This window comes from Buteo buteo, chromosome 15 (genome assembly GCF_964188355.1).
Source record: "Buteo buteo chromosome 15, bButBut1.hap1.1, whole genome shotgun sequence".
Lineage (NCBI taxonomy): Eukaryota > Metazoa > Chordata > Aves > Accipitriformes > Accipitridae > Buteo > Buteo buteo.
The window spans coordinates 4,432,323-4,450,043 of record NC_134185.1 but is presented as its reverse complement, the minus strand read 5'-3'; the positions used below and the strand labels follow the sequence as shown (position 1 = coordinate 4,450,043).

Below are 17,721 nucleotides of genomic sequence, written 5' to 3'. Positions count from 1 at the left end.
GAGATGATATAAATTCCCTTAGTTTCTGCGATTTCAGAGGCATTACGCTGATTTACTCATCATAGACACTAAACACTTTGCCAGAAGTCATCCTTGGTCATTATTTAATTGACATTTAATGCTGTTATTAGTTCAGGGCAGCTATGTGACTTGTAATGTCTAAGAGGAAGCTGCTTATCGATATTTGCTGAACAGGGATTAATTTACACCATGGAACAGATTGTGTCTGTGTACTGTAAAGAAGTCACATCTCAGGTTTTTTTCACGCTGTGAAATCTCACATTCAGAAGGCTGAACCCTTGTTATGGAAAGTCAAATAACACCAGAAATTGCCAGTACTGTTCTAAGGCTTTGAAAAAAAGATGCAAAGAAAGTGAAGCTCTAAAAACCCATTACAGAGATGTAGGAAAATGGATAAAACATGTTTATAATAGCTCTAGAATGAGATATGTTTAAATATGTGTAGCTTATTCTTGGTCACTTAAGAAATGTACAAAGAGTTGATAGCAGAATTCCCTTAGAACAAACATAGATATCATGGACAAAAAATTGTAGAAAACCTTCACCTGAATATTACTCAACTGAGCTGTACTTCCCCTGAATCATCCCTGAGGCAGCACTAGCCCAGCGGGGCACAGGGAGCCAGCTCTCCCAGAAGGGACCTGCAAACGTGCTCAGAGTGTCACGGTTTTCCTTAAAGCCTATGGTACTGCTAAATGCTAAATACTAAATGACTGATGCTATACTGAAAATACTACCCTAGATATTTAGGTCTTATTTACATCTTACTTAACCTTCATCTCTCTCATCTAAAGCACTAATAAGACAACTGAATTGCACTGCTGATACTGAAATGTGCAAAGCTGTGGCATTTCCAATGAATTTAAGAGGACAAAACAGGAACAGACAGACATAACTAATCCAATTATATCTGTGCTGACTAAGAAATTAAGATGAAACAGAAATCCTATAGGAATCTTGTAAAATGGATGTCAGAAATATTGACCTATGGGTCTTAAAGGATTACGTTTTAATAACTTTGCTTTATGATTACCCCTGATTTATCTGAGGTTCAGTTCTCAGAACTTTGTGCCTGTACTTCATCCTTAATAACACTTTGTACTGATATCGATAGAACATCTACCCATGACATCTTCAAAATAGTGGCATCCTTTAAATCAGATTAATATAATCAACAAGATCGTTGTGAAATACTGGCGAGGGAAAAGGTACCTTGGCAGCAAGGCTAGGACATATTTGCCTTTCCCTCACCTCTCCTAAATCAATGGGAGGCCAGTCACACCTTTTACTACCTTGCCAACAAAAGAGTTTTATTCTTCATTTTAAAAAAGTCAAACAGGTTTCATCTCAATTTTTGCTTTATATAGCGTCAAAACAGTAACAAAAGCTCTAAGCAAAAAATTTACACAGTAATCACAGTTTATTTAAAAAAAAATAATGCTGCCTGACTAACCAACTGTGAACCAAAAAATGTCAAATTAAAGCTGCATGTTAAAAATATTTCAACTCCTTTTACATTCACATTATTTTTTGTATATGTTTTGTAATAATGTTTTTGTAAATAATGTTAGGTCTTTTTTTTGCATAGGATGCCTGCCTCATTTATTCAGACTTTTTTGTGTGTGTCTTAAACTCATGAGAGTACCAGGCCTTAATGCTCACCATTCAAATCCCATCTTGAACAAAACAAAGTGATTGGTTTTCTCTTTGGCCATTCAAGAGCGTTGGAAGAAAATATATGAGACACTAAAAGGATTTCCTGGCACAGTGAGTCAAGTTCCCACTGCAGCAAGCAATCACATCTTATATTCTCATTAATAAATTTATCTCTATTTTAATATTGATTATGTTCAAAGTTGAAAAACTGGGTTCAAACTTAAAAAATGTACATGCATTTGCTAGTAGTATTCTCGTAAGGCACAGATATTGGCACTTGGACAGTCATGCATCAAAATCTAACACAACTCAGTAATTAGCATTTTATCATCTCAAATCTTTCTCACCTTAGTACAGAAGCCAAAAACCACACACACTCAAAAGTAATCTTTTCAGTGTTTACAGATTTTCTACCATGTTATAAGTTGAAAGTACAGCTCAAAACTATTGATTTCAGCTACAGTTGTTAGTGATCAGCCTTTTTTCATAACCTGTACCCAGATACTTCATTTCAGGCATCCAATTCCCTCTTCCTGCCCCATGCAGAATGCTCTCTAATGCGGCTATTTTGATTTAAATAATTTGTCAGCACTACATAAGAATTATGAAGCAAAAGCAGGCTCATTCAGTGGCATGTGTCTGTCTTTTCCACAAAGCCATCCTTTCTTTTTTTACCAAATTTCACCCCATTCACTTCCAAACTTACAGTTTCTGCAGTATGGGAACCATTTCCATGGCCTTGTTCATTCCGTCTTGTGACTCAGCAGAGCGTTCTAAGGAAAGAAGTGTGGAATCACACGATTTTGGATTACATTCAGATTAAATTTGTACAGGCAACCTTAATCATGGTATTCCCTAAGTACTGAATGGATGACTTTTCAATTTTAATTTTATTTAATATAATTTTAAGTTTAATATTAAACAGACCAACTGAAAAAGTAGAAATTCTGCCACTTAAAACCATGTTTATCAATTTAAATCAGAAATAGATTATTATTTAAATAAAAAATAGATTATAAACTGCTTTAGAGGCAGTTATGGACCTCCTTCCCTCCGCAAGTGAGCTTCAGAGGTGAATAATGTAGAGACTCAGGACTCAGAATCTAGTTGTATGGTACGAAATAAATTATCATATAGGTATCATTTGACCCCATTTTTATGCCTTTTAATATATCCTCATCTTCAGATTCCCAGTAGCCTCTTATTTTTATTATTGTATTGCTGCCTTGTAGTATTAAATTATACTATAAATTCACTTCTTTTATATGTATAATATGACATTCAGTTGTCTATTATTACAGGCTGGGAAAGGTTTTAAAATGAGAATTGAATAAAGGAGGTAGAGAATTGACTCACAGATCATGGTGTCAGATAACAGGTAAAAAACCCGAGGTGCTGCCTCTTTTGTGGTCTAGTCTCAGCCCTCTGGAAACCATGATGACTGCAAAGTAGAGATGTGATAGTGAGGATTTCAGGAGTAGCAGCACTGAAATGGTGAAGGTGAAAGCTAAAAAAAAAAAAAAAGGCAACTTGTGGATATGTGGTGTCTTGCAGAGACCTTAAAGGACTTCAGACTCAAAGCATTTATTAGCTCTAGCAGTCAGTACACAACTTAGTCAATGTAAGGATAGTGGTGGGAGAGGAAAGCATCTCAGAATGACAGTCTGCCTTCAGCATCAGTTACGGGTTGGGACTGAAGAGAGCAATGAGATATCCCAGAGGGAGCACAGAAGGGAGCCAGGAAGCACCAAGACATTATGTTGTGGGAGGAGGGATGGTGTGGAGCTACTTTAGCTCAACAGAATAAGAAGAAAGACTCAGAGAAGCAAAGAAATAAGAAGTGAAAGCTCCCGGACACTCACTTCTATTTTCAGCTTCTCAGAAAAAATAAATCAGAGTCTTCTCTATACCAGGGCTTTATGTTGTAACAAGAAAGAAACCCCCAAACTTTCTTCCCCCTCAACCTCTCAGCCTTCCATAATGAAAAGAAAGTGATAGGAGCCTCTGAATTTTATCATCAAACTGAGAAATCCATGGATAAACCACTCATTAGCAGTTCATAAGCCAACCTGATACTATATCTGGGAAGGGAAAATAACCCAAGACTTTAAAACTTAGATACAATAAATATGCACAATTTAATGTGCTTCTGGCACTTAAAATTCCACATGATGCATTGTATATCAATGGATATACCCCTGAAGCTGTATGTTTGGGCTACTCAGTAACTTTCAGGAGAGGGTATGGTTTTTAATCTATATAGCACATCAAGTGGGTTTTAGTTGCAGCTTCTGAGAAGAGGTTTGCCTTAGTCCCGTGTTGTTTTCCAGTGCCAAATACAAACGTTCAAAGAAGATGTGAAATTTCACAGATGTATATTACTCAGTTGCAGACTGTTGCCAGTGTGCATAAGATCCTGCTTTTTGAACTTAGACCACGTTTCTGTCCTCAGACCTACCATTCTTCATGGGCGCAACTATCCACCTAGAGCAAATCTTTTGGCGTGCTTCACAAAACCACCACACAGCTTGAGGAAAAAATGCCCGTGCTTATAAAGAACACCTAAAAAATGACACATGACAAATCTTGCCTTCCCTTTAAAACCCCTCGGCAGGTTTATGCCCCCTCTAAATTGTAAAGACCTCCACAGTTCGGGGAACGCAGGGTGAAGCCCTGCTCCGGACTGAGCTCCCCCGTACACCCACAGCTATTATCATTAAATACCTACCTTTTAAAACACGCCGTTAGCTGACCAGTGTCCCTCCTACTCCACCCTCGGCCAGCCTGACCCCCCCGACCCGAATTAACGTGATCTTTATCTCTTTCACCAGTTCGAAATCCAGTGGATGGTGATTCACTGCGACCCCCTGCGACCCCAGCGCGAAGGCTGTGGCGAGCTGCCGGCCCGGGTGAGCGACCTGCCCTTCCCGCCCTTCCCCTCGAACCCCTGACCGCTGCCGGCCAGCGCCAGCCCTCAGGAGCCTCGTTCTTTTTATTTTTTTCTCCCCCTTTCTGGCCCGAGTTGCCTGTTTTTACCCTATCCGCCTGGAATTCGGTGCCTTTAGAAATCCAACCCCCCAGAGCAGCAGCAGCAGCAGCAGCCTCATTTTAACCCTTCCGTGACTGACTTTCGTCCCCCCCCCCACCCCGCCGCCTCACCCACTGCTCGGGTGGGAGACTTCTGAACGCTCAGGGAGGGATTTTCGCAGCCGCCTCAGCGGGGAGCCCGGCGGCGGGAAGGCCGCGGCGGGGCGGGGGGTGAAGGCGAGGGTCGGTGCCCGAAGCAACAGCAGCAGGGCAAAGGGTTAAGGCGCTGCCGGCATTCCGTCCTCCCCTTCCCAGCCTTCTGCTTTCCTCCAATCCCCGAGACCCTCCCCAAGGCGTTAGCGAGCAGCCCTGAGGGGCTGCGGCGGGGCTCACCTTTCGGCCGGCCGCCGGCCCCAGCAGCCGCAGGCCGTTCCCTCCGTCGCCATGGCGCGGGCTCTGCGGGGGCTCCTGCCTCTGGGGCTTTTCCTGCAGGTTGTTTGCCTCTGCCTGGCTCAAGTAAGTTTATCCTGACTTTGGTTTTCTCCCTCGCAGATAAGCCAGACGGTGATCGAGGTAAGTGTGAGGGAAGGGACGGCGCTCCGTGCTCAGGGGAAGGGTGCGGGTGAAGAGAGACTGACTGAAGGCCGCTCTCTGTCACGCCCCGCCACCGACCCGCTGGAGGGTTTTCGACGCTTTTCTCCCCCGAAGTAGCTGTAGCTGACCCTGACATAGCCCTGGCCTTTCTGCAGGGGGAAGGCGAGCTGGCTGCCGGGCGGTGGGTGCCCTGTGTGTGTGTGCCTATGAGGTGCTACCTGGTAGGCATCAGGCAGGCGCCCGGTGATACGGAGGGGCTTGAGCTCCATCGACAACTACCACCGGATAGCTTGTTACTGGGAAGACTGGTGTGGGGTGGAAAAGCATCCAGAGCAGCGGTGCTGTGGGGAGCGAGGGGCCAGGCTGAGGGCCCCCGCAAGGCCGGGGCCGGACTCTCGCTCACTGAGCACTGTTGTGGGGCCAGGGTCGCAGCTTGCTCTGAGGAGAACAGAGCTCCCCATTATAGGGAGGGAGACCTGTAAAAGCCTTTCTCTCTGTTTCCACACGCTGGTGGCACCTCCCGCCGCCCTCTCGGGAGCCCCGTGCTTTGAGAAAGCGCCTCTGTAGATGCTAATGTAATCCTGAGGAAAGGGGAAACCGCTGAGCCTGTCAGTGGAGTAGGGAAAGGGTTGTTTTAAATTTTCTTTGCTAGCACAAACTCTTAGGAAGACTGTCTCCTTTGTGTTGGCCGAATGAGTAACTGGAGTAGCTTAGTGAATTTCAGTGTTCGATTTGCAAAAATCACTGTTTTTGTTTCCACCACCCGGTCATTGCCATAGGGCGTTCAGAGCCTTCTGGGCTGGGGAGTTGAGCCCCCTCCACCTTGCCCTGGCCCTGCCAGCATCACAGGGTGGCTGGGCTTGGGGAAGGGGAAGTTTAACACCTCATCTACACTTTTATCTGTGAGAGGAGCGTTGCTGGTCATCCTTGTCACAGCTAAGATGGGATAGGGTGTGTGGGTCCTGACACTTGTGGTGTGAGGACACAGCTCTTCCTCATCAGCTCTGACCCCCACAGCCCCCAACCAACCCATAGAAGCCCCCTCTCATTATGCTAGTCCCCCCAGACTGGCTCTCGCAGGTTTGCCAGGTTTTAATTGCTCCTTTTTTTTTCCTTTCTTACTCCTTGTCAGAGAGGTCTCCCTGGGCCACCAGGCCCCCCAGGTCCGCCAGGGCCACCAGGAGTTCCCGGTATTGATGGCATTGATGTAAGTATTGCCCATGCCCTGCCTAGGAAATAGGAGATGCCTTGAGGTGTACCTACATTGTCCTCACTGTCAGCATTTGACCCTGAGGTGTTTGAATTTGGCTGCAGATCCACATAGGAATTGATGTGTCTCATACTCTGCAGTGGGCTGGGGCAGGGGGAGAGGGTGGCCTTTCAGATTATCTCTGATATGGAAAATATAGGATTATTTATTTTATGTAATCGTCATCATATGCTATGATTATTTGCCTTAAATGCGGTGTAGGGATTTTATAATTCTAATCTCAAAAGGGATTACGTAGTATCACTCATACTAAAGCATGATAAGGATTTGTGGCATTAATCCTGATAGGACCTACTATGTATTTTCCCTCAATTCCTGTCAGAAGTTTCTGTGATTATTTCTATTAGTGTATAATAGAGATCACGTGGGTTTACTATTAATTTCCTACAATAAGAATCGGTTTGGGATTATTCCTGTTAATCTGTAAATGTAAACCATGAAAAGTCCCTGTAGCTCTAAAACCTTCCCTTTCATATCTTGTTAGGGGGAGAGAGGTCCTAACGGCCCCCCTGGTCCACCGGTAAGTGATTTCAGCTACTTTGCATTTGCTCCTGCAAGAGGAGAGGTTTTGAGTTTTGTTTCTGCTTCCCTCTCTGAAACATGCCTAACTGTCCATTTAAATCCTGAAGGGTCCAGATGGGGATGCAGGCAAACCAGGATCCCCAGGCCTGCCTGGAGAGCCAGGAGCTGATGTGAGTACGCTTGACTTTCTGGAATTTCCTCTTCTTCTTCTTTTTTTTTTTTTTTAATTTAAGGAAAATACTTGGTTTTAGTCTATTTCTATAGAAGCATGACCTCCTTTTGTGGTTCCTGGCTCCCTCACAGCTGCCAGTGCGTGCCAGTGGCACGCCTCGGGGAGAGGTGCTTTTCTCCAAGCTAAAAGGTGCTCTCTTGGCGGAGCACAGCTGGGCTGAGAGTGGCCGGGGCAGCAGCTGAGGAGCAGCGCAAGGGCTGTGGGGTGCTGCCACCCTGCTCTGGAGAGGGTGCTGAGCAGCGGTCCTGTGGGGAGGAGGCCATGCTGCATCCTCGGGAAGCAGCCTCGGGTCAGCACCCTGCTCCCTGTGGAATGAAGAGCTGGGCAGCAAGGTCACTGCCTCTTCTGGGCAGTTGGTGTCTGATGGCCTAAGGGGCCTGTGGCGGGCTTGTGTTTAGTAATTTTAGGTCTTGTTAGCCTCTCCTTCCCTATCCCGGAGAAAGCAGGAGGGGAAGAAAATCATTTAGATCAGCCCTGTAGGCCTGATGGTAAAGTGTACAGTTAAGTTTTTACTAAATTGAAGCTTAAAAATGAATTTTAACTCGGTTTCTGAGGAAACCCTGTGATTTCCATAGAGCTGTTATTCTAAAGAAAAACCTCCCAGACTTCAGCCACTGCAGAGCTCGTACCTGCTAATGTATCTTCCTTTCTCTGTGGAAAATAATACAGAATAATAAAGTTTCAACATCATCCAGTGTTGAGGGCCTGTTTGGTTTTATCTCTTGAATAAGTTAGTGGCGATAAAAACACCTTCATACGTTTCTGGGAAACTCTTCATATTTCTCTCGAGAGCAGCGTTTGAAAGCATTTCTTGCTATGAAGCAAGATTGTTACGTTAGTATTTAGATCTTATGCCAGGAGGCAGGCAAGCTTATGTTTAATTTATGTAAGTGGTAGAATAGTTTTATAATTTTAAATGTCAAAAATAAAGATTATATACAACAAACTATTATATTAGAGAATATTGCAAATTATGTAAATGAAAAAGCATATTTATGGAAGATTGCAATACTGTTAGAGGTTAATTTTTAATTTGCTTTTGCAAAGAGATTTAGTGGGCATGGAGCTGAAACAGCCTTTAGTTAAATTGTTCAAATTTCAAGTCTGTAAGAGGAAATGGGCTTGCCATGAGTGGTATCTCATACCAGTTGATTTTTTCCTGAAAACAGTAAAGGACTGCAACCCATTTGTACATGTCAAAAACCCATAAGCAGATCTTTAAAAATCATTGCCTCCTGTAATTTTCACTTAAGGTCTGGTTTTGTTTTCCTTGCCAGAATTTGTAGTAACACAGTCAGGTGAAACAGGACATTTTAAACTCAGCTCAGCTTTTGATATTTGTTTACACTTGCATATTTCCTTATATTAGTGGATGAGTGAAACTATGTACTAGAATACTGTGTTCTGAAATGGTGAACCTTTTTTATTTTCAATTGAAGAGAAAACATGGGACCTTATTATACTCCCACTGTGCATTCAACTTTTAATTAGGGTTTTAGATTTATAATACCTTCTTCCATGTTTAATTGGTGAGGCAGTTCTGACTTTTTAAATCTCACTTTTCTTTCACAAACTATTTCAGTGTCAGGTTTAATAGACTGAGTAAAGATACTGTACAGTAATTGCCTGTAATGATCATGTAAGCTTTCGAAAGCAAATTATCAGAGAAAACACCCCTTTGGGTCAACACTAAATTGCTGGAAGTGTACCAAAAAAGAGAAGTATTGGACAGACGTAAAAGCAAGGCTTTTCTTATGGATATCTGGAAATTTCTAAGCCATATAAACTGGTTAAAAATTTGGAAACACAAGAAAACAAAAGAACTCCGAAGGAATTCATAGTTATAATATCATGATTGGTTTTTAATTTTAGCCAGATAGACAAGTGTGGTTCAAAGACTAACCTCAAATCCAGCCCGGCAGCTTTGTTGATTTTTTTGTTTGTTTGTTTTTGGTCAATAAATGGTTTATTTGAAATGGAAAACACTGACAGTTGTTTTCAACCTGAGCCATGAACTAAATTCATCAATCTCCCATTAAGATGAAATAAGATCATGTGAAATCATGTGTTTAGTTTAATTGTGATTTAAGTGAATAATTTCTGAAGGACACGTATCACAGGCACTGATGTTTGTCACCAGAAGCTAGTACTTGGAACTTGGGCAGTTCTATCTGTACATGCAAATAGGCATTTGAATTGTAAGTCTCCTTCAGTTACTTATCTCATTTAATAACTTCATTATTCTATGTTTTAGAATGTTTTCTGTTGTGATTAAGAAAACCATGTAACCTTTGCATTAACATTGTATACATTACTTCCAAAGGGATTCACAGGACCTGATGGCTCACGTGGAGCCACAGGACCAAAAGGTCAGAAGGTAAGAACAAAATTATGCATGAAATTATGGGATTTTTTTTTAAAGCAGGATTTTTGTTTGTCTCTATGCAATTAATGAGATGCTGCAGCCTTTCTTACAATATTAAAACATCTATAGAATACAGACCCATTGGGCCCTTTTCACACAGTACAAAGCAACTTTCATTCCCCCAGCCAGCAGTAAGGAATGGTGGCATTACATTGATGACATTAAGGTTGAGCGTCTTCAGTAATGGTGAGGCTCTTTCTATCTTGTTGTACCATAATTATGTCATAGTAATACACAGTGGGAAGCAGAACAGTGAAACCTGACTTCATCAGCAATCAGACAAATGAAATATACATCAGAAGTCAGAGTAACCAGCCTGTTTGAATTTCTCTTTTTTTTTGGGGGGGGGGGGAAAGGCCTAAGGCTGTATCTTTTTAATATTGAGAAAGTCTTTCCTTTCTGTCAAGTCTCACTGAAACCAGCATAGCGTTAATGAAGTAAATAATACTTGCAGAATATGTCCACTAAATGATACCTTCCAAAAGGTGAGAGCATCTTCCTGTATGTTGTTTACAAAGCTTTATGCTAATGCCTCTTGAAAAACTCAATTTTTATCTTTTAAAGGGTGAGCCAGGACTGCCAGGTGCTCGTGGATTTCCAGTAAGTAATACATTTAGTATATGAAGAGACTTTTTAGACTTTAAGTATCAATATGAAGGATTCTTACCATTAAATGTAGTGAAGAAAAGCCAGAAACTATTTCTGAGGTTTCAAAGAACTCATAAGATATTAAAGTAGTACATTAAGGAACCTTTTTGTCTTTGTATCAAAGTGTGCAGATATTACTGAAAGGACATGTTTGGTTTGTATGTAGAAAAGAAAGGAGCATGTGTGATGTGGTCACAAGTTTTGGATGCATACCGTTGTTTTCTATCTCTTTGTGAAAATGCTGTAGAGACAGGAGAGCCCATGTTTTATTTGCATAAATTAGTCTATAGTTATTCCTGGTTTTGCTCCTTGCCATGTGTTTAAATGGGATCACTGAAGTGTAAATGTTATATGGGACTTCCTGTGCTGTTCCATGTGAAAATGACAAAATATGAGAAAGGACATGCAAAGAGTACTGTTCCAGTTGGCATGCAGATGAATTTAACATCTGTCTTTGGGGGCTGAAAATAATTGTGAATTTTAGGAATTTTACAGGGTTGAAGAAGTGAATGATGGTTGGCATGTAGAGACATAGATTATATAGGAAACCAGGAAAAACCTCAAGGAAAATGAGTAATGGAACAAGATGACTGGCGTGAAATTGTAATAGGGCTGCACATAATTAAAATTTAATTAAAAATTAGGTTCATTTTGGAGAAATTACTGGAATTAAATAGAATAGGTATTGTATTCTGATATAGCACTCCTTGCTGTGAAATTCTGTATCTTTGACTGTGTCTTTGTGTTTTTGACCTTGTCCCATTAACTTTCATTAAATTTATATTAAACAATCACTTTGATATTTGGCCAGAGAGGAAATGATAATGTTATTCTTTAAGACATTACATTATAGACACGTTCAAACTTACGATGAATCATTCTATGATGTGGACATTTACATTTAATTTTCATGCATGCTGTTTCTTACCCAAAAATCTGGAAAAAGGTAATGCTTTTATAACAGGTGGTCAATCTGTAGACTCAATATATGAGCTAAATTTAGTCACAGAAAATAGCAGAACTGAGGTAGCTTCTAGGTAGACTGAAAGCCCTCCATTTTTCTGTTAGGGATTTGAGTTTTTTTGTTTGTTTATTTTCATTTTTTGCTGTCAAGTAGATGGGGAAATAATTTCTGGGTCATTTGCAATGCATTTTAAAATGTGTAGCTGGAATGAAGAGATAGCTTAACTGTCAGATATGTTACTCAGATGATGTGGAAAAAAGCATACATGAAAAGAACTACTATGGGAGAGGAAAAAATGGGGAATTAAAACTGAATTACTGAAACACTAGGTTAAAATACTGTAGTATTTTAGCCTGTCAACTGAAATAAAAACTGTCTTGGGGAAAATATACATGATTTTACATCACCATTAACAGACTAACGTGAGAACAAATAATTTAAGAACCTTTGGAAAAAGTGGGTGTATAAAATATACATAAACAAGGTTAATCTCAACTTAGAAGTGGAGATGTTACTAGGGGAAAGCAGCAAACTGGGCTAACTGTCAAGGTAGAACGCTCATTCTGTTCAGAGCAGCACTTACCTGGTTCAGGACTTTTGTGACCATGTTTTGAGACTGTAAAAGCAATGAATCTGAAGAGATTTTGGACCATTTTTCAAAGTTGAGCAATTTTTGTTTGCCCTGAGACTTCAGCCTTAAGGTGATAATGCTTCAGTGAACCTCAGTAGGGATTGCCTTTGGAGTTTTTCTGCCTCTGCTTAATAAGCCACTGGACCTTGTATTTAAAGGTGAATCTGCAGGAATATTTATAATGAGGAAATGAGAATTCTTAGTTATTTAAAGGTAAAGAAAAGATAGATATACTTAGTCACCTTGTGTCATGACCCTAGTAATTATTAAGGTTCAGATTAATCCTTAGACCTCACATTTTAGGAAGAAGCCTAGTGTTTGATTTTGTAGCTCTATGGTTGTTAACCCGTATGTGCTGAATCCACATGGAAAGACTAATGCTCAGAGTAAGTCTCTCAGGAAAATTCCATTTATGGAGGCTTTCCTTTTGATGAATGGCTTTAAGCTACTGAAGAAATAAAGCAGTGGAAGTTTCTCAAAATGGCCAACGCTGGTCATCCCACCTTTAGTGAGATTAAACTTGGAGTAATTAAACCTAATTAAAAAAAAAAAAAGTAGGGTAGAAGTGGTAGTGCTGGAGTGTGATGGTTCTAATTCTCAGATTCAGAGTCTTCTTGAGCAGATCTTACTACAAGCGTGAAGTAATGGGTCTGTTGACCCTTTGCAGGTCTTTGGTTTGATGAGACCATGAGACCTCATTTACTAGAAATATAGTAAGCATGTGTATGAGTCTGCATACTAGTTACATGATTAATTGAGTATTTCAGTGGAATTTATTGGCTAAGTTAGGACTTCAGGGTAACTGAAAGAAAGAATATTAAGTATCTAAAGTTTTATACACAACGTTTGCTTTTCTGCTCCTGTCACTCTTTCTTCCCCAGAATGTATCCTGGCAATCTTCAGTTATCTTCTTTTACTCTCTCTTTCCTCTATTTTTTCCTGCTTCACCATTTAGCTTTAATTTACTCCCTTTGTCTCACCTCTTTTGCGGATAGTCTCTCAAATGACAGATTCACAAAATTAGTAGAATACTTCTGATTCTTTCAAGTAATTTACCACCAAATATGCTGATGTCTCTGATCTGGCCCTGGTAAATGGACCTGGGGCTGCTACATTCAGTGCATGTATTGCACCCTTCAGTCCATTCTCTCTAAGTTCCCTCTAACTTTTCTGTTAGCTGATAATATTGCTAGTGTTTTACAGATCTGACATATGGGTAAGATTGTGTGTATTTAGTGATAGAGAGATTGAAAGTATTTTAAGGTCTACTAAAGCACAGCTTCTGGCACAGGGTACACATACAAATACTGGTATGTGACTCTTCGTGGTGGATGGCAGCAGGTCTGTGCTGACAATGGGAGGTCCTTACCAGATCTACAGGGTGAGTGTCTCTGTACCAGGTGATTACAGACTGTGGATTACTGCCCATGCCTGTGCACTCCACGTGCTCTGTGGGTCAGATAAGCACCTCCAAACAGGCAGCAGGCATCTGGGGATGTAAGACTGGAGTCTCAGGCTGTGTGGAGATGCTTCCCCTTTAGGACACAGGCAGAGGCTGGAACATGGGCAACTGGTTGGGATCGTTAACTGCTCTGTGTAGGTCCTTACTGGCTGATAGCTCTGGAGCTCTCAACTCCGCAACTTGGTCCACTTACAGGGAGTTTGTGGCCAGAACGGTGGAGAAGCTGGGCGAGGGGGAGGCATGGGCAGCTGGGGGACAGCCTCTGCTTCTCGGAGTCCTAATTAGGAGGGTGAGGAGATGCAATGGAGTGGGCAGAAGGGGAGACTGGCTTCTCTTGGGCCTGTGTGTGGGCTGGACACAATAGCTGTAGCTGCTTTTGGTATCACCGACTTTCCTTGATGCTGTTAGGGGCACGTTAGCAAGGGGTATTCCAATGAGAACCTGCAAGTAGTCGGTTTCCTTCTTTCAGAGGCAGGTGATATTATAATAGCAGATATGTGATGCAGTGAAAGTTTGGTTTGTATAGTCAAATGTATAGACATGTATAATGAATTGCAGCAAGGGAGCATTAAGTAATAGCAAAGGAATTATGTAGGTTATGCAAGGTGAAAAAGTTTACGTTCTGCTGTGTGTTAAATGGTTCAAATAGAATGACTTTGATAGAAAACTTGATAGAACACAGGGAAAATCTCAAGCATCTAAAGACAACCTTGCTGATACAGTCCTGGTATGATATTCTGTGGCTTTTAAACTCCACTCAGCCCAGGTGCTTTATTACATCAAATCCCCTGAAGATTTAAGTATTTTTGTGGTTTTATATGCCAGTGGTTCTTACATATCATTGACACTGTTCTCCATAACATTATGCATTTGCTTTAGTAATGCAAGATTGAGGGATCTGTTGTCTTAAGAGGGAGTGTATTGTCCAAATAGGCAGAAACACATTTTTATCTTGGACACTTCTCATTAAAATGATTCAGAGCAATACTGATGGAAAATGTAAACAGGAGCAGTTTGGTATTCTTTCTGATTACTAAAAAGCGCTAGTTTAATGGATTTAGACCTGGTGGAAAAAAACCAACCCTCTTTTATTATCTGTTTAAAAGCACTGTTAGAAGGAAATGATTATAGCATAGATGAGTTTATCATGGTACTTGATAATTAGCTAAACCCAAAGGCCTTAATGTTTTTATTCCTTTGTGGAAGTATATGTATTTGTATATATGTGTAAATAAATGCTACTGCAAAGCAACTTAATCAATAATTTAATTTTTCGCCTGATATCAATTACCTAATAATAAAATTGATATTTAACATTAGTTAAACAAGTTTTAAAAATGATTTTGCAGAATCAAGCATCAGGTTTTTTGTACCTTTTTATCCCAAATACTCTGTTCTTGGCAAACAGCTTGAATAGGTGTGGAACTCTCCCCCCATTTCTGACCTTTTTTCATATTTCACAGGGCAAGGGGCTTCTTGGACCACCTGTAAGTATCATTTTTATAATTTGTAAATACACTGTTTAATGAATCTGTTTGTTTAAATATTCAATAAAGCTATTATACTGTAATAAAAAGTAATTAAATGAAAAAAGAGACTGTTTTAATCCTGATGTTCTATGTCTATAATGTGTGCTTTCTTCAGCTACTATTGAGGTTGCTTAGGTCTGTGGTATACGGGGCAAGAATACTGGTGTCTGAAGGCATAGTTTGTTGTTCGAGAGAATTACATATTCTCATGCCTTGGATGCTTGTTATGGAGGTATTGTATGGTTTAAAAATACTATTTAACTTTGTTGTTATAGGGTCCAGCTGGTGCAGCAGGACTTCCTGGGGAAGTAGGTCGTGCTGGTCCACCTGTAAGTACTACTGTGTTTGCTAAAAATGTAGGTTTATTCAATTCCTAGAAGGTACTTATGGAAAAAATGACTAATTGCTGTGCCATCCAAACACTATTTGGGTTATAACACCACTCGAAAATGTATTTTTTTCTCTACAGTTATCACTGGTAGAGGAAAGATTATGTTTGAAGCGCATCAGAAATAATGAACAATGAATAACACAAAGCCAGGGCCACCCATTAGATGAGAATTAATTGTTTTATATAGTGTCCTATACTCTACTTCTCATCTTATTCAAGGAAAGCCAAAATCAAAAAGCAAACCCACCAGAAGTACAAGAAATGTAAAACTTAACGTTACATGCAGACCTTTAGCTTTACTGCTGTCTTCTCACATACATGTTACGGTACGTGACCACATACTGTTTCTAGTTTTCATTTGTGTATCAGTGAACGTGGCCATTCAATATTTCTTCTTAGTTTCATTTTAAGTGTGACTCTATCTGTTGACCTTACTGCTAAACTGTGCGCTCAGTTTCAGCACACTGTCATATTTTGACTCCGTACGTTACCACTGAAATGCAAATTGAAACCAATTGTTAATTTTTTTACTTGAAATCTGAAATAGCATTAAAATTTTGTTTAATGAAGCCTACTTTTTAATGCATACCTCTCCCTGTGTGTTGCGCTCAGTCATATAAATGAATTAAAAAAAGAATATTAAAAACTGCCAGTTTGTTTCAGAACATGATCCATCTAGTGCACTGTCTTGTCTGTAGCAAAGGCAATAATAGATACCTAGGGAAGTGTACAGGTTATTTGTAAAAAGGCATTTTTCTGTCCTACTGTCCCACATTCTGGCAGTTGGCAGTTCAGAGACTACCTGAATCAGAAATTGCATCTATGCTGCCTTTTTCAAAAGCTATGTATGAGGCTATCTGCCATTAATGTAGTCAGTCCCTTTTCGAATCCATTTATATTACATGCCTCCACAACACATTGTGATAATGAGTCCCACAACGTAATTATACATTGTGTAGAAAAGAAATACTCCTTTTTAGTTTTTTTTAAACCTATGGCTCTATAGCTCATGCATTGTGAGGATTAGTGAATAATTTTTCTATATTAATCTTGTTCATTTCATTTATGATTTAATAACATATAAAAATAATATTGAAATGACAGTATTAAGTTAAAAGATGGTCCTTGTCAGAATATTAGATTTATTTTAATTAAAAGCATTCAGAAAAAATAATTTGCAGGGGTTCTGTGTTGTCTTTACTTCTGAAAGCATTGGACATCAAAACTTCACAAACAGGAGAAGATTCTAACTTGGTAAATTCATCTTGTGCTCTGAAAAAGGGGATTTTTTTTTCCTCTCTGTGCTTTGAGCATTTTTGCCAGTTACTAGGATTCTTTTAATTCAGAACTTAATTAGCAGTTATAAGATAGAGGAGTGCATAGATGATCCTGTGGTTAGATGTTTCAGCTTTCTAAAGCAGATGAAAACTTAATGTTTGTTTGTGGCTCCTATTCTACAACATGGCTTCCATTCTACTAAAAAAATCATTTTTCCTATTCTACTATGGGAGCCATGTTGTGGGTCAATATTTTAGTTGGCTACCTCGCCTGTCGTTCTGTATTTACTTAATTTCTCACTGTTGTTGTGTGGTATGAATATGCAACTGCTGGTTGTCATTATTACTATGAATCAACAAAATTATTTTACCCTTTTTTAGGGAGATCCAGGAAAAAGAGGGCCACCAGGGCCACCAGGACCACCAGGTCCTCGGGTAAGTGATTGCCTTTAATATGTGCTAATGTATGAATTATGTATTGTTGCTGCTTGAACAAAACTTCTCCTTAAGTCCTATAGCTCACTACTGACTTCAGGATTTCAGCAGGCTATATTAATTCATAATGTGTAGAGGCTTGTGTTCCAAGCCTGAGATACAACTCATTTAATCATATCAACATTTGAACTTCCATTTAGAAAGCAAGTTTCTAGTCTTTATGGTTATAAAAGATAGTTTGAAATGCAAACTGTGAAAACTTCTGTCATGATGTCTTCCCATTTCTGCAAATGGTCTGAAAACTGTAACTTTTACAGGTTTTAAACTTCCCTGTGAATTATAGTATTACTGTAAATGTAGTCTTTGTTGGGCCTCACTGGTAGGACTTCAGCAGAGGTAGACCTCTCTGTTAGGAGGAGAAAAATTTAATATTTGGCTCATGAGCCAGAAATATATGCCTCCAGGTGGGTTAAGTTCTAATGCCTTTCTTGCAACTGGGCTGACTACTTGCAAGGGATAGTAGAAAGCTTTACACCAGTGCTTTGCCTCTCTAGGGGAATGGTTATCTTCTTTGAGCCTCTTGCGAGGAGGGATGTGTGTTATGCCTTTGTCTTGTGGCTATTTACCTGCCCCGAGA

At 40.2% G+C, this 17,721-nt stretch overlaps 1 protein-coding gene across 2 annotated transcripts in view; it reads left to right on the top strand.

Moving 5' to 3' along the window:
* Window positions 1-17,721, top strand: part of COL9A1 (collagen type IX alpha 1 chain) — a 69,694-nt gene that overhangs the window by 14,824 nt on the left and 37,149 nt on the right. Inside the window, exons 6-15 of one of the 2 annotated variants that reach the window (XM_075046429.1) lie at window positions 4,509-4,586; window positions 5,257-5,277; window positions 6,431-6,505; window positions 7,053-7,088; window positions 7,198-7,260; window positions 9,646-9,699; window positions 10,312-10,347; window positions 14,916-14,939; window positions 15,257-15,310; window positions 17,031-17,084. In XM_075046429.1, the coding sequence (XP_074902530.1) occupies window positions 4,509-4,586; window positions 5,257-5,277; window positions 6,431-6,505; window positions 7,053-7,088; window positions 7,198-7,260; window positions 9,646-9,699; window positions 10,312-10,347; window positions 14,916-14,939; window positions 15,257-15,310; window positions 17,031-17,084 (495 nt within the window). Of the gene's footprint in view, window positions 1-4,508; window positions 4,587-5,113; window positions 5,221-5,256; window positions 5,278-6,430; window positions 6,506-7,052; window positions 7,089-7,197; window positions 7,261-9,645; window positions 9,700-10,311; window positions 10,348-14,915; window positions 14,940-15,256; window positions 15,311-17,030; window positions 17,085-17,721 lie in introns of those variants that run through there. The other variant, XM_075046430.1, reaches the window with a different exon arrangement.